Source organism: Talpa europaea, assembly GCF_964194135.1.
Source record: "Talpa europaea genome assembly, chromosome: 16".
Classification (NCBI taxonomy): Eukaryota; Metazoa; Chordata; class Mammalia; order Eulipotyphla; family Talpidae; genus Talpa; species Talpa europaea.
The window spans coordinates 49,331,184-49,348,419 of NC_140084.1; the positions used below are offsets into that span (position 1 = coordinate 49,331,184).

A 17,236-nucleotide genomic window follows, 5' to 3' on the forward strand; every position below is an offset into this window, starting at 1 on the left:
TCGCTGCAGGAGCAGGGAGAAGTGTCCACACAAAACACGTGTTTTGGAGGGACCCTGGTGGTCTGCTGTCACATCCCTACCTGCACGTTGGACACAAAGCAGAGCGAAATATTTCACCTGTACGCAGAGTGGGGAGGCTGAATCAACATGGCTTCTCCTTTTCCATTGTGTGGGGAATCAGGAGGGAGGGAGGCGCACCTGCGGACTCAGAAAAACCGAGGACAAAACATAGGCATTCTCGGGTCCCTGAGGATCATCAGGAAGGGGCAGAGAGTGGGGAAACACATCTCCAGGACATCAGAGACCTGTGTCAGCAACAGAGGGGTGTCTAAGAAGACTGTCACATAGAAAACAAAGCTAGAATTCAGCAGGTAGAAGCTGACAAACATGACCATGAACATCAGGACGGTGCGGGTAGCTCTGGTCTCTGGGGGGCACCCCCGGCCGGCCCTTGGGGTGTGGAGGTGCTGCACCCTCCGCTGGTGTCTGCGCAGAAGGAGGACCATGGAGACGCTGGCCCAGGCCATGAAGCAGAGGAAGATGGCGTCCGGCACCAACCACAGGACCACAGCAGCAGCGCTGGAGCCTGAGGCAGAGCAGAACCAGGACCCCCGGGACTCGGAGCCATTGCCTACGCTCCGTGGACCAGTGACTTTCACAGGAACGTAGGCATTGATGAGGACACCGAGCAGCCAGCAGGTGCTGCAGGAAGGACCCAGGGCCTTGGGGAACACTTCCGGGAGCACCGTCCACACCAGTCTTCCAGGGCTGAGAGTGAAGAGCTGGGAGGTGCTCAGGAGGCAGGTGGCGCACAGTGTGGTGCTCCGGGCCGCCCTGTGAATAAAGCCTAAAAACTTACACCCAAGAGAGGACAGGGGCCGCCTGGGCACGAAAGCTGCCATTGTGTTTGAGATCCCAATGGGAAGAAGAACGAAGACGTTGGCCACAGCCATGTGGGAGAGAATCGTGTTGGGGAGCTTCTGCCTGCATCCTGAAATGATTGGGGAGACGTTTTGCAAGAAGAGGAGGACGTTGGCTGGGGTCCCCACCCCCATCAATAAAAGAAAAGTGATCTGTATGGTCAGTTCTCCCGCGGCTTGATGGAAGGACTTGGCGAAGGCCTTATGGGGGCTGAAGGGGGCGTGGTCTCTGCTGGCGCCATGGCAGGGCTGATCCTCGTTCCTCATCCTTGTGCAATGATCTCTGCCATCCGTCCCTGCAAATGCAGCCACTATTGTGTCCCCAAAGGAGCTGAGCCTGGGGAGCACATCACTGACCCCAGTGCAACAGCCAACATCCTTTTTTGTATTGACTCCTGTTTCCACTCAATTTCTCACTGCCCAGCAGTGTGGGTCCATGAGCTCACAGGACATGCTGCCCATGCAGAGCCACCTGCTGTGGGTCTACAAGTGGACAGGCGGGTCTCTGGGGAGGTGAGGCACCCAGACCAGCCCCTGCTGGGCAGACAAGGGGACACAGCCTTGCTGACAGAGGCAGAGGGGGATGAAGGGACTCTTTATTCAGGGGCTCCCAATCAGGTGGGGAGTCATCTCTGGCAAATGAAAGTCAAGCCTCTCGCCACAGCAACCCCCCCCACCTGGACAAGAAATCTTGGCTCCCCTCCTTCCCGCTGATGAGGCATCAGGGGTGATGGGCAGAACCTCACCTAGAGGAGCTTGTTTTCCCCTGTAATGAGGTGAAAGAAGCGCTTATCAGCACTGTGAGAAAGCATTATTGTCACAAAGTGATGAGGGTTTCCAGGCAACTAACCAGGACGCCTGGAACCTGTGATCACTGGGATAAAGAGTGCAAGACAGCCGTGATGAGGAAATCCACAGAGCCCCAGAAACACATAGGGTGATAAGGGGACCTCAGGAAAATATCGTTGAGGAGAGGAGGCCCTCCCCGAGGTCTGAAGTGAAAAAATAAGGAAATTCAGGAGCACAAAGTATCAATTTGAGAGAGAACTTACTAAGCAGCATTGAAGCAGCAGTTCACATGGAAGAGCGAGCACGTAAACACCAGGACAGGCCTGAAGGGATGACTGTGCAGAGCAGGAGAACAGGAGGCCCTTCGAGGACATGACAGTCAGAACTTCTTGCCCTTCGGGATGTAGCTGGACGTCCAGATGCAGAATCTAAGCGAACACAATAACTTAATGAGAGAAGACCTTCAATTCTGCCTCCCTGGTGGTGCAAGGGGTTAAGATGTAACCCATGAAGCTGACCGCAGCCACTGAAGCACCACTTCGAATCCCCGGTCATTCAGGGAGATACCCACATGGTGCAGCAGACCTCTCCTGGCTCACCCGCTGCTCTCCTCTGCATTGTATTTGGGAAAATCTGCCTGTTCTGTTCCCTGCACTGTTTCTGGTGAATCCTCTCACCCTCTGCATAAGAGGAATGTAACTCAACATGGTGAGCACCCGCATTCCAGGGGCTACTCAGCGGAGAGGCTCCACGCACCTGCTCTAATGCCCACCATGGGACAGGACTCCCTCGTGCCCCAGAACACAGGGTGCCAGCTGGGTGCGGGCAAGACTAAAGAGACATGGGACAGCCGGTGGAGAAAGTAGAAGTAAAAGGATGGGATGGTTTGATAGAGAAATATCCAAAAGTCACAGAAAACTGCTGGAATCAATGAAGCCAGTTGGCAGCTGTGGCGGGAACACAAATAGTCACTTTCCCCCCATGAAACATCTGAAGGAGAAAGGAAGAAACAGAGCAAACACTTGGAGTGAATCCAGCCCCAGCCTGCTGAGTCCTGCACAACCCCAGGCTGAGCCCTCCTCCGCCCGGAGACCCCAACAGGGCGCAGGGGAGCACTCACCTGGCCTGGTGCCCTCCCAGCACTGTGCAGGGAGAGCACAGCAGGCCTGGCCTGTTATAGAGACAGTGATCCCTGCCCTGCCCTCCCCACAGACACCCTGTCATCACGTCACCTGCCGCAGACACACTGTCTGTGTGGAGAGTCTGAGAGGATCCAGGGGGGTCTCACCCCAGTCCCTCACCATCAGTTACCTCGGCTGATTGGGGACAGCTCTGGGCAATTACTGGGGCGACCTAATGAGCAGCTGAGCACAGAAAGTTTCCCATGTTCCCTGCGGGAGGAACAAAGTTCAGAATCAAAGTGTAATCAAGGGGGAATGAGCGTCAAGAGTGCACCACGGTCCTTCACACTCGTCCCCAGACAGGGACACGCACGTCCCGATGGCCGTCCCCACAGTCCCGGGGTGTCCGGCTCAGGCTGACGCTGTGTCGGTGCAAACTGACTGTGCATTTGATCTGGCGTCTCCCTTGGATTAAATTCCTCTAGTGCCTTTGGCCCCGAGTCTTGTATCCTAGGGAGGATGAAGACGGCAGGTGAGACTTTTATGGCGAAGGGTGTCTTGGTTAAGCACTACTCAGGATCTCGATATGGGAAGCTTCATCGAGTCTTTTTCGTCCAGCTCCAAATCCAAACCGAGTCCCATCAGTCCATGACCCCAAAGAGACCTGGTAATCCTTGGAGGGGTTAGGCTGGCCGGAGGCAGCACAGAGTGACGTTCAAGTTGATAGTACATGGGAGCTTCCCCACGCAGCCCCATACTTGATGGCCCTAAGTGCCCTTTGTGGGGAGGGATAGCCCCGTCTCCAGGGGTGAAGGACGTCAGGGTCACGGGAAACACCCTGAGCTGCAGGACTTTCATCATGGTCGCCAATGACATTTAACAGGAGGGGGCAACTCTGGCAGGTGTTGGTGGGAGTGTGACCAGCATAAAGATGGGAAAAGGTGACAAGGTCAGTGAAGATTCAGGGGTGTTAGCTGACTCTGGGGTGGAATATTATTCAGTCTTGAAAAGGGGAGAAAATCCTGGCCTGTCAACTTCATGGGTGAATCTGGGGGCCTTGTCCTTCCTGAGACCTCCCAGTCTCTAGGACAGACCCTGCCTGACCCCATGTATGCGGGGCCTTTGCAGGCATCGGGCACGCAGAGGTGGAGAGAGAACATGGTGCTGTCCAGGGCCAGGAGGGGCCCGTGAGGATGGGGTGAGCCCTAGAGTGGTGTACACGCCAGAATGCACATTAACACTTGCAGGTGCTGTGAGGACCTCGCGGCTGTTCTCATCAGCAACGAGAAGCTGAAACCTTGAGACTGGGCAAAACACATAAGGACGCTCATGTCTGGCACCTGTGTGACGCGCTGAAGCATCCGAACTGAAAATTGGAGTCTCTGGGCGAGTGTCCTCCGTTCCCTGCTTGGGGGACATGACTGTCTCAAGAGCGGGGAAAGCTGTTGGGCAGGTGGGGCTAAAAGGGAGTAGTTTACAAGCAGGTGTGGATGGACCCGTGATGGGGCTCAGCCCCGGGGATGTGGAGGCGGGGTCGTTCTTCCCTCTGCTGGGCGTGTCCCCTCCCTGCTCACTGTGGGGTCTGCCATGTCCTTGTTCCTTCTCCTTCCAAGAGCTGCCGGAGCCCCGCCCGGGGGGTGCCCCGAGTTCAGGGCATACGGACTGTAGCGAGACACACCACTCAGGACTCTGAAGTCACCGGCTCAGAGACAACATGTCATGGAGTGTCCTCTGCCCACTCGTTACAGGTCAGCACCCCCTCCACCCTTCGCGATGACAGGAAATGGCTCTGAAATGGCCTCAGACAGCTCAGCTAGAACGAATGGTCTGCCGAAACCTCTGCTTTTCACTTTGGTTGTGTGTAAAGGTGTCAGCCCAGCTGTGAGTGTGGAGGGGCCCTGTAAGGTTGGGCCCCACCAGCCCATAGGGTCAGCCTGAGAGAGGCGTCAGCCTTGCCCAGCATCAAGTGCGTCCCACAGCCACACACGGACATCTGAGTGTCTGCTGGACCACGTTCCGTTTCTCCACAGATTTCCATCGTCCTGCAAAGTCTCAGGTTTTCTTTTCACACTTAGCATGACTCCCCCAGTTGTTCATAGGGATGAAGACAGAGAAAGCAGCAAAACAGGAAGGGCTACTCTCCTTCACCATGGAGGTGCCTTTTTCTTTGTCCTTTCCTAATACACCTGTCCTGGTATTAAGTGGGGAAGGAGACATTGGGATTCAGAGACGCTAACAGTCATGTGTACAGTCAGAAAACTGCCCCATTTTCCAGTCTAGACAAGTGTTTATGTGATGAGGAGACGCAGACGCTGCTGATGACCACGGAAGAGAAAATCCCCACCTGACCATTCCCATCACTCCTGGGCTGCCTTTGAGTGCAGGCTCAGGTGCGTGATCATCTCATGGCGCACACCCTGCAGTAACCTTCTCAGAATGGCCTCTTCTCGGTCAGATATACGTTTCTCCTGTTTACACACCAACTTGTGGATTGTACCCTGCAGGCCATGGTGCTGGAGTTGTGACCTCAGGCTGCTCCCTCATGGTGTGCTGGCCAAGTGATTGTGGGATGACACTCAGGAGTGTTTCCTCTCTGCCAGGTCCTCTGTCCCCCACAGGTAAAATACCCAACCTACCTTGCAGTATTTAGAGAAAAGTACATTAAGGGCTGAACACTCTCTTAAAGGATGTCCCAGCCTGCAGGAGCTGGCAGTTGAAGGGCCATAATCCCTGGCCTTCTGAGGCAGACCTGATGTCATTGTGGTTAGATGTGGTTGTCATCACTACATCTATCTCCACTTCCACCGTGTCTGCTTTCTGAGTTGCTCAGGTTCCTTCTCCAAAAATGCATCTCGAAAGCTCCACTGAGGCCTCTGCAGCAGCCTTCAATAATTCATTGAGGTCTGCTGCACCTCCCCCTGCAGTGACCCTTAGGGCTAATGGCTTGCGCCACGGTCCCTAGGCCCGGCTGGGCAACCAGCGCGCAGGCGGAGAACAGCAAAACCCCCTGAAGATATACTTGCTGCACCTCCTCCTGCAGTGACCTCTAGGAATCCCTAGGTCCGGCTGGGCAACAGCGCGCAGGAGGAGAACAGCAAAAACCGCCTGAAGACATAGATAAGACGGAAGCCTGTTGAAAGATAACGACCACCAGGAGCCACTACAGGAATGCTGTCCGCACGGAAACTTATCTCACCTTCTCTAGACCCACAAACTTTATTCTAATACAACTGTCTCTCTAAAATCTTTTCTCTTTCTCTGTTTAAAAGGTCATTGGTTTGCCGATTAAAAAAGAACATACGAAATCTAATAACTAGGCTGATTCAAATGAAACGTTACTAAACTCTGTGTATTAATAGAACTGCTAGCTTAATAATTTCTCTGTTGTATACTTAGCCTAGTTTGTATTAATCTAAATGATAAAAATATTACATTGTGAAAAGTAAAATTCACCCGTGTTAATTAATAGTAATAGTGAGTAGTTAAAACAAAAAGTAATCATATAAAACAAAAAGAAAAATTAATAGCCTAACTACTTAGGACTGCGCCTGGGTCCAGATGTAAATCACTGCCCTGTCAATGATAAGCTAAACCTATAAGCAAGCTGATTTCTTCACTGATGTTCGCCATTCCTATGCTTTTAGAAAACATATATATACTGGTCACCAACTCAAATAAAATTACACTCAGATTTTCCCTCTTGAAGTGTGTCTGTTGGTCATTTCTTTAACCGAATCCCTGACCACCCTGCGCAGTCTCTCAACCCTGAGACGACCTCATCACTCACTGCTGTGCTGGTCCGCGGCAGAGGTCTTTTCCAAATGTGCCTACACGGTTAATATTTTATTTTTCAAATATGTAGAAACTCCTCTTGACAATGCATAACTCATGCTCATTAGCCTGAAACGGAAGTGTGCAATTCTCTTTTTAACTTTGAAATTTTCAGTGGACTTTGTTATAAAGAAGTTTTAAATTCACAACCGAATGGAGAGTCGGTGCAGCGATGTCCCACTTAGCCCCAGCCCTACACCCGACCCCAGTTATCCGGCCTGGTGACAAATGGTCGTTCCATTCTCCTCGCGTGTTCTCCGTGGCTGCCACTGCTCGAGTGAGAATTTATGATAAATGCAATATGGACATGCAAGTCTGTCGCTCCCCAAACCAGCTGGAAAAGTCCCCACTGGTGGGACTGGTCACAGCTTCCATGTATGGAATGCGGGATTAGACGTTCAACTCTTTTGTGAAGTTTCTTTTTTATTCTGTTGAGTTTTATATTTTGGTTTTGATCGTTCTGAATTTAAAGAAAGCTGATGTGATCCTGCTCTTTGTCCAGTCATTTCTCCCCCTCATTCCTGTCGTTGCGTCCGGGGGTCCCATTCCCAGGGCAGATTGTGCAGGGGAAGGGCGGCAGGTCCATCCAGAGAGGGACAAGGGACCCGAACTTCTTGGGACGGGGGGCCTTTAATCAGGACGTGGGTCCTGAGGACACTCTCGGGATCTAGGGTGGGTCAGATGAGCTTCAAAAGGCTGTTCTCAGGCCAGAAGTCCTGGGGCCAGAATCTCAGCATTTGTGGAATTTAATCCAAGGGAGACGCCAGATCCCAGGGACAGCTTCAGTTTGCACCGACACAGCGTCAGCCTGAGCTGGACACCCCGGGACTCTGGATGTGCTTGTCCCTGGCCAGTGACGGGTGTGAAGGACCCTGGCGCAGGCTTGACACTCATTCCCCCTAGGATTACACTTTGGTTCTGAACTTAGTTCCTCCCGCAGGAACGTTGGAAACGTCCTGTGTTCAGATGCTCATTAATTTGCAAAAGCTGTCCCCCGTCATCCAAGGTGACTGACGGCGAGGGACTGGGGTGAGACACCGCGGGATCCTCTCAGACTCTCCACGCAGACAGTGTGTCTGCGGGCAGGTGACGTGATGACGGGGTGTCTGTGGGGAGGGTGGGGCAGGGATCACTCTCCCTATACCAGCCCCAGCCCTCGGGTCTGAACAGAGAGGCGGAGGGGAGGGCGTGGACCAGGACGGGTCCCTCTGAGGACGACCATGGCAGCAGTGCCCCCGTGTCTCCCAGGGAGCTTGCGGGTCCCTGCGTGGCGCCCTGTTGTTGTCTCAGCAGGTGGATAGGGCTGCGCTGCCCTGTGTGTCTTTGGCTTTGTGGCGTTTGGGTTGAATTTCGGCTCATTGGGTGAGTTTTGATGTCTGTCTGTGGCCTCAGCCCCCACATTCCCCCCAAGCCCAACGTCCCTGAGCTTCCCTCTGCGGCCGTGGGCGTCTGGGGTCGGGTCAGGGAGTCTCAGCGCCGCTGTGGTGTGGGGTGTGGGTGTTGCTGGCGGGTCCACTTCACTGTCTGCGTTTTCTCTGCTTCCCCAGGCCCGTGTGTTGAGTGACATCTTCTCCCTCTGCGCCCTGGGGTCCTTCCTGAGTGCCAGTCGGCGTCCAGGCCAGCTTTTATCCCGGGCCGTCCGCCCGTCCCATGGCTGGTGTCTGTAGCTGCAGTTTGCGGGACAATTTGAAATCGGGAAGGAGACGCACCCCTGTTCTGTTTGCCTCGACTCCTCCGGCCCTCTGGCGTGCTCTGTGGTTTCATCTAAATTTTAGTTCGTTTCTGCTGTTGTTGAGAAGAAGGGCGTTTTTATGTGGGTGGCGATGGCAGAGCACGGACATGTTCGCGGTCTGGAACCTTCTGACCCGTGTGCCTGGGCGTCTTCTGCTCGTGGGTCTCACGCCATGACTTTCAGCAGAGCCCGCGGGTTCCTGGCGTCCACTCTCATGCCCCGCGTGACACTGACTCAAAGTGTTTGATCGCCGTGATGCCGCTGTCGGAGGGATGGTTTTCTTTCCTCATCGGATGCTTCATCCTGAGCGTGAGGAAACGCAGCTGCATTCCTGGTGCCCACTGGGTGCCCGCCTCCCGCCCCATGGGCCGATCATCCAACTGACAGTGGATCGACTCAGGAGTGTCCGTGTATGAATCATCGCCTTTGCAAAGAGCCCCTTGTTTACTGCTCTTCAGCTTGGGTTCCTTTCATTTCTCTGGCCCCTGTGTGCAAGCTGGGACACCCCGCCTCTGCTGATACGGGGTGGGGAGAGCCAGCACCGTGGATGTCATTGACATCGGAGGAAACACTTTCCATTTCTCTCCATTGAACATGTCGCAGAGGGCCTGTCATCTGTGGCTTCTACCCTGTTGAGTTATATTCCCTCTCTGCCCGGTCTGTTTGTTTTTAGATCTAATGAAAGGTCGCTGTGCTCACACGTGCGTGTGTTTATTGCATTCTGTCACCGTGCAGGTCCCTGACGTTGACCTGAGCATGTGGATCATTCTTGCACCCGCTCGGGGCCGGTGCCTGGTCTGCCATGTGCTCTTGAATTTGGTTTGGAGATGTTGTGAGGAGAAATCCTGCTTATGTGACTTGGAGGTACAGGGTTAGTCTTTGATGTCCTTCGGTTTCAGGGGTTTAATACTGCATGTTCTATTTCATTCGGATTTGTTGGCTTTTTTGGTTTCCTTCTTTGGCAGTTTCCACACTGGTGTGATCTGTCTTTTATGTTTCATGTGTCTGCTCTAGACTTGTGCAGCGGATTCCACCATCGTACACCAACACCTGAGAGAATAGTCATTTGTTTTAGCAATTCTTTCATTGCGCTTAAGTAGTTCTGTCCTCCCATCGTTCTCCTTTTATATTTTTGATTGTTTTTTGCCTTTGTAGTAGGTACCGTTGTTTTAATACTTACTTTCTTCTAATGCTGCAACCAAATGTTACAATGAAAATTTGGAGCGTAACCTGGAGAAGAGGTCCTGGGTTCTAATTCTGGGTGTGTGTTACCTTCATCAGAGTTTTGTTCGTTTCTTTTGTTTGTTTGTTTGAAGAGCTATTTTCAGCATAATTTGGCAAAGTCAGATTCGGGCAGGTGTGTCTTTTAACACTTTGAATATGTCACTTCCCTCCGGCATGGCCTGTAAAGCTCCTCTGAGAAATCAGCGTAGAGTCTAGTGCGGCTTCCCTGCCGAGTCCTGTCCTTTCACACTTGTCCTTGACTGCTGACAGCTGCAAGACCATGTTTCTTAAAGAAGGTCCTTTGCAGTGAGATACTTAGTTCTCTTAGCTCTCAGACTTGGAAGTCAAGTTCTTTTTGCAGTTTTGGGGAGTTTTCAGCTACTTTATCTTTCAATAAGTTCTATGACTTACTTTGCTCTCCTCTCCTGCCCGTGCACTGATTAGAGTTAGGTTGGCGTTTCTAATGGAGCCTGCCGAATCCCAGATCTCATAAGGGTTCCTCCCTTTTAAGAACTCTGAATTCTTTCTCTACTCTGTCTGAGTCATTTCTAAATTCCCACCCTCCTGTTCACATTTTCTTTATTCCATGTGATCTGCTCCATATTGTTCAAGGCCTTTGTCATCTCACTGAAATTTTCAGCTGTAGAAATTCCTCTTGGCTCCTATTAGAATTTCTGTGTTGTTGGGCAGTATTAGGGCTCATTAATGTCCTTCCTGGTGTACTCCCTTCCTGTGTTTTACTCAGCACCTAGAATTTTGTCATTGGAGCTCTTTTGAATTATTCGTTAGCTGCATCACAGTGTCTATCTTTGGGTTAGTGTCTTTGGGTTCCATCACTGTCAAATTGTCCTTTTTGTGACACCCCATAACATGATTATCATAGAATTTATGAAAAGTGCCTCAACTCCCACTTTATTTGAATAATAATTGATTTAAATACCCTTCTTTATTTTTTTCACATTGCAGAATTTCTCCCCTCTGTGGTGGACACCATGGCTTCCCACCACCAAATCACCCTCAGCCCTTAAATTCCCTCCAACATGCTCTCCCCCACTCTGTAATCTGCTGCCATCCCTTCTCTCCCCTTCCATTCTGAGTGTCTTCGATCCATGTTCGGCTTTCGTGAAACTTTCTTACAGTGTGTCTTTGTCTGATGCTTTGTGTGATTACTCTAGATTCCACATGGAAGTGAAATGATCCAGTATTGATCTTTTTCCTTGTGACTCTCTTCACTTACAATAAGCCCTTCTTGTTCCATCCATGTTTAAACGGCGTGTTTATCTCCCTTGATGGCTGAGTGTATATTCCACTGTGTATATAAACACATCTTCTTGATCCCGTCATCTGTTCTGGGGCATTTAGGCTCCGCATCTCAGGTATTGTGAGCAGCGCTGCTATGAACACAGGGGTGCAGGTGTTCTTTCGATATAGCTTTTTTGTGTCCTTTGGGCAGATTCCTAGGGTGGAATAACTGGGTTACAGTTGATCCATTTTTGGTTTTTTGAGCAATCTCCACACTTCTTTCCATTAAGGCTTTGTTTAATTTGTTTCCAAATGTTCAACAGGTTGGAAATTAGGAAGTTTCATTTGTTTTGCAGAAGGTGAGGTAATAGCAAGGTTACAGGTTTATTAGTATTGTTGTTGTTGTTGTTTTATGTGCCAGTACTGAGTCCCTGCTGAGGCTGGCAGCCTATTGGTAAATAATGTGCCTTCACCCTCCTGTGCCTCAGTCAGAAGCTCTCCCACGTGGTCCCGTGCCAGGATCCACAGTCATCCCAGGATCCTCTTGGATGCTTGGATGGATGCTTCTCAGGGGATGCGCCCAGGGGCTCGGCTGCCTTTGTGCAGGGCCCAGGCACCCCAGGGCCCACCACACACCTCTGCTGGTGAGGGTGGTAGGTGCTGGCGAGAGCAGGGGCCCGACCCGGGCTCTCTACACCCCTGGGCCTGGGGCCAGCCCAGGAGAAAGGAGGTCTGGATCCCTTGGGGTGTGGGCCCAGCAGCCCAACCCTGGGTAGGGACCCGGGGTTGAGATGGGGTGTCCAGGGGAGCCCTGCCCTTGACTGTGGCTTCGGGGTCTTTTCTCAGAACTGTGGGGTCCCCCATCAGGGCATGCCGGGGTGTGGGCTCAGGGAGCAGAAGTCCCTGCCCTGCCGCCCCACACGGGAACCCTGGTGGGGGAGGGAGCAGGGTGCAGGCGGGAGCTGGGGTGTCCTGTCATGCAGGGGAGACCCTCAGCTGCTTGGGCGGGGCCAGGGCTGTGGTCCCCGAGCCTTTCTCTTATTTCTCTCATAACTCCTGCTTCACGAAGGGCACGAGATACGACCCTCACTTTCTCACGGGAACGTCTTGGGGTCCTGACCTCCGCCGTCCGTCCTGTGCGCCTGCGTCGGGGTCTCTGGCCTGTCCTCGCCCTCGGCCCAGCCCTCCTTTGGCGCCTCCCCTGGCTGGGGGTCTGGGGGGCAGGTGGCCTCAGGAGACAGTCTGGGGCTCGTGCATGAGGGGCAGGGGCTGGGACCCGGGTCGCTCTGTGCTCAGCCTCCTGGTGCTGAGGGGTCCCTGGAGTCCCCGCTGGCCCGGAAAGGTCCCGTCTGTGGAGGGGGAGGCGGCCGTGGACAGAGACACTCAGGTGCAGCCCCTCCGGGCTCAGGGCTGTGTCTGCTGTCGTGCGCCACGCTGGCCCCCCGCATCCGCGCCTTCCCTGGGTGCTGGGGTGGGGGACCCTGAACTTCCTGCCTGATGAGGGTCCCCTGTTCAGTGAGGACGTGACTCCCACACCTGCGCAGGGACCCGGCCGTGTCGGCCCCGTCTCTCCCAGGCTGGGTGACCAGACCCACCTGGAGTCGGGGAGCAGGCCTGGAACCCCGCCAGGTCCGCCCCGAGGAGGGCAGTGGTGTGCCAGGCTGTGTCGGGCTCATGGGCGTGTGATGGGAAGAGCCTGGACTGTGGTCAGTGGACACTGCAGGGGCGGCCAGTGCGCAGGGCGGGGCCAGAGGCTGCGCTGCTCACCCAGATCCCGGCCCTTGGCATGTCCAGGCCGCCCGGGCAGGAGACACTGGTGTCTGGGGGCGCGGCCTCGCCTCTGTGTCCCCGTGAGGAGTCTTGGGGCTCTCGGGTCCGCAGCCGGAATCCGCGGCTCTGAGCCTCTGTCTGGTGTTTCAGCTCCGGCGGCTGCTGACCCGGCGCCGGGAGGACGCAGCCGGCGCGCGTGGCCTGTCCTGTGCTCACCCGAGCTCCGCCGAGTCTCCCTCTCCGTGTGTCATTCTCTGGTCCCCAAGAGCAGGTCAGGGTCAGGGACTTCCCGTGCCAGGGGAGTCGGGATGGAGACAGCAGCAGGAGCAAGCTGAGTGGGCGATGTCCGGCCGAGGTCCCCTCCCCAAAGGGAAGCTAGAGCTCAGGGGACTCGCTCCAGGACATGCCCTGTGACAGAGGGGTCCCGATGTAGGGGTCCCGCGTGGCTGCCCTCGCCTGGGCACACCCCAGGGCTCTCTCCCCGTCTCCCCAGACACGTGTCCTGGGCCCCGCAGGAGCACAGGCCCTGACGTGGCTCTTCCTCCTCCAGGCGGGGGTGGGGACGCTGGCCAGTACTGTCTGCTTTGTCCATGACATTCCCATTGTTTGTGGGCCCCGGCAGACGCCCCCCAGCACCGTGCTCCCCACCTCGCCGTGGCCAACGTCTTGGTTCTCCTCTGCACCAGTGTTCCGCACCTGATGGCCGCCTGGGTGTCCAGGACACCCCTGTCCACACTTGCATGCAAATTGGTAACCTTTCTTCACAGGATGGCCCGGAGCACCACGCTGTGCTCCCCCTGCCTCCTGAGCACCTCCCAGCTCCTCACGCTCAGCCCCGGGAGACCAGGGTGGACAGTGCTGGGGGGGGGGGTTTCCCCAGGGGGTGGTTCCTGCTGCACCTGCTGGCTGCACAGTGCGTTTGTCAATGTCTCCATCCCTGTCACAGTCAGTGGTCCAGGGCGCATGAGCAATGGCCCAAGCTCTACGGGGGGTGGTTCTGCTCGTCCTCAGGCCACAATGCCACCGTCGTGGTCCTATGTTTTGTGCCGGATATTGTCTTCATCGTCCTCATGGGCTGGACCAGTGTCTCCATGGCCCTCCTCCTGCACAGATACCAGCAGAGGGTGCGGCATCTCCATGCCCCCAGGGCCAGCCAGGGGTGCCCCCCGGAGAGCAGGGCCACCCGCACCATCCTCAGCCTGACGGTCGCCTTCATCAGCTTCTACCTGCTGAATTCTCTGCTCACTTTTTACATGTCTGCCTTCAGAGACACCCGCCTGTGGGTGATGCAGGTTGTGCAACCTCCTGCTGTCCTGTTTTCCCACACTCTGCCCCTTCCTGATGAGCCTCAGGGGTTCCAGACAGGGAAGGCTCTGCTCCTGAGCTGTTAGGAGCAGCCTCAGCTTGACAGTCGCCCATTTTCTAACCATTTCCTGTATCCGCGTGTCCCATCTTTGAAATGTTGGTTTACACACTGTGGAGGGCTGGGCATAAACCCCTGCATCATCCTTACAGAATTCGGGTGTCCCGTCATCCTGTGTCAGTGCTCTGTTTATCCCCGGCCCCTTCCCTTCTGGTGGCCATTCTTGTGTATTTGTTGTCTGAGGGGATGTTTTCAGTTATTTAGCCCATGTATGTGCTCGCACTCCACATAAAGTGAAATCATACAGTGTTTTTCTCCACCTGACGTTTTGTACTGAGCACCTATTTTCTATTTTATCCATTCATTGTATATGTCGGGGTCTTACCATATTCCCGGCTGCGTAGTATTCCACCAGCCACGAGCCTCATCTTCTTAGCTGGCCATCTGTTGCTGAGGACCTGGTTCTTTCTCACTCTGGGCTACTGCAGGGGACCTGGTGGTGCTTGTGTGTCAGAATTTGCTTTTCATGTCCTTCAGATTTTCACCCTCCTGTGTCTGTGTCCTCAGGCAATTCTGTTCATAACACAACGTGGGCTCTTCCCAGCATTGTCTATGATGGCCGCGACCATTGCCTTTCTTGACAACATTGTTTGAGGGGCCTCTGCACATCATCCACTCTCTGGTCATCCTGCTGTCGGTTCCCCCACCCCATCCCGGCGTGACAGTGTCTGCAGGGAGCGATGGTGAGCTCCTTCCGCCTGCGGGTCAGCTTCCATGTCTCCTTGGAGAGCGCTTTGCTCAGATTCAGAGTCTATCCCCACTTTTTGATTCTTTATTTCTTGATTTTGAGTCTTTCTGCATGTTGGATCAGTCCCTCCCCTTATAGGTGACCTGGCTTCTCTCTCACTCTTTCTGCCAACCGCCATCCTGTGGCCTTGAGCATGCAATGTGGCCCCCAGTTCCCTGTTAGGATGAGTAAGAGTATCCCCAGGATTTTTCTGTTATTTTCAGAGTTTTTAGGTGTAAAATATCTCCATCAAAAAGTAACCTCGTAAGTTTACAGTAAATAAGAATATGTGAGTCCACCCTGAGACGGGTCCATCCATGACAGCTGCTCATAAAAAGATGGTCACCTCCTGTGATCGCGTCTGGGCGGTAGGCCTGGAACAGCAGAAATTAAAAAATACTGTTGTCTTTCCATCTACCTATTGTTGAGCCCCCCAAGAATGGGGCCTCCTTCCCTGGTGACCATGGCTTGCGCTGCTACAGTGGTGACCACCCTCTTCCTTTATTTTGTTGGTGGCCACTTATTTCTGGGACCAGATTGTAAGTTTTAAAGATTTATTTATGTGCAGAAGAACTTGGGTTCAGGAAAGAGGTGTGGGGTGCGAGAGGACTCACTAGAGACAGAGTCGGGTGCAGAACAGGTGGGTGCACTGAAACACTGCTGAGGAGAGCAGCGGGGAGACAGGAGAGGTCAGCTGCGACATGTGGGTCAGCTCCCTGGCTGGGGATCAAACTGGTGCTGCAGCGGTGACAGCCTGAGACTCAGCCCTCAGCCCCACGGAGGCGGTGACCAGTATCTAAGGAGAGATCGCCTGAGCTCACATGCGTGATTCGCCTGCTGCAGGAGACCTGAGCAGGGGTCAGTGCACCCTGACAAGGAGCAGGAACCCCGCCTGTGAGGACCCGCCTGTGAGGACACCTGTGCCAGGGAAGCAGTCCTGCCCGCGGGACCGCCCTCTGCAGTGCCTCTCCCTGACCAGGCCTCTGTCCTCCTGGGTCTGGGGCAGGAGAAGGGCGCAGGGACCCTCTTGGGTGTGGAAAGGGACCCTCGTGGCTGGACAGACCTGACCCAGTAGCGATTTGACAGTGACATGGGACCGGCAGGGTGGGACCGTCCAGTGATGTCACATCATTCTGTTCTGTCTGTTTCTCCACCTTGTTCTTTTCCCAAATCAGACACTCCAAGGAAAATTGTTAATGCCCCCCCCCCTCTAGTTCCTGGCAGATGACCTGATGGTTTCAGAAACCACGTCAGGACCCCAGTCAGAGGGCAGGTCCTGAGGGGCCCTAGGTGGACAGTGGCCAGGGCGTCTTCTCTAGCCTCACTTGGCCCAGGCGGGGAGACAGTTCACTGGAAGGACCTGGGCCCCACAGTCCTGCCCCCGACCCACCCATCCACAACCCCCTGCAGGGCCCCAGCCTCCGCTTGGGAGCCTCCTGCTGGGTGACGAGGCTGGTGCTGCCCCCAACAGTGGATTCACAAGATGGGGTGGGGGTCCTTGGTGGCAGGTTGACCTGTGCTTGTACGTGGACACTGTCGTACACACCCACCCACACACATGCAGACACTTAAAGTGGGAGCTGCACAGTTTCCAGCTATAAAAGAAAGTCATTGTGGGCCTCTCCGGTGGTGCAGCCGTTGGGTGCTGGGCTGCGAAGCTGATCGCAGTCTCTGCAGCTCCAGTTCGATTCCTGGCCACCTGGTGAGGGTCCCATATGGCACACAGACCTCTCCTGCCGCCCGCTGCTCCCCTCAGCGGTGTACCTTGGTCCTTCTGCCTGTTCTGTCATTGTGAACTGAGTCCAGCAAACTCCAATCAAATACAACATCAGTCTTTACCGCAATGAAACAGCCAGGCCATCAAATAAGGAAATAAAATAGCACGTGACCGAGAAACGGGATGACTGGAAGCCCAGCAGAAACGGCTGTGGGGCGACGTGAGGATTGGGTGCGACCTGCACATCCGCAGCCTGTGGGAGATGCGCTCCTGGCGCCTGCAGCCAAAACTCTCCAGGGATCTCTGTTAAACAGGAGGACGACAAAAGCTGCAGGAAGTCACCGTGATTTTATTTCTTTATCTTTCACATGTTAAAAGGCCAGTGTCTAAGTCAAAGGAGAGAGAGAAGGAGGCACCTGCATGCTGCAGGTGGTGAGAGCAGCTCACCGGCCATTTTCAAGGCTTAAATGTTCACCTGAATCGCCCCCAGCACTGGCCCACCGAGTTTGGATATGGGACAGAGGCTTCTAGGCACGGCAGAGGGTGCTCTGAGTGCAAGTGTTAATTTGCCAGTTGCCTTATTGTAAAACTGCGGTACTTCAAAAATGTTCTCAGTGAGAGGTGGCCGGCCAGGGTCATTTACAATGGTGCCAGGGTCGAGCACCCGGGAGGAAACCAGGGGAGGGGGATGTCGGGTCTTTAAGGCAGGGGCCCCAAAGTTGAACAAGTGTCCCGAGTGC

At 54.3% G+C, this 17,236-nt stretch overlaps 1 protein-coding gene across 1 annotated transcript; it reads right to left on the reverse strand.

Annotated features, from left to right (window-relative positions):
* Nucleotides 1-206: 206 nt before the first annotated feature.
* Nucleotides 207-1,187, reverse strand: LOC311186143 (vomeronasal type-1 receptor 4-like; the record flags this gene model as incomplete). Its single annotated transcript, XM_084257029.1, has 1 exon — nt 207-1,187. One exon carries the CDS (start codon nt 1,185-1,187, stop codon nt 207-209), a length of 981 nt encoding a protein of 326 aa, XP_084113155.1.
* Between the last annotated feature and the right edge of the window lie 16,049 nt (nt 1,188-17,236).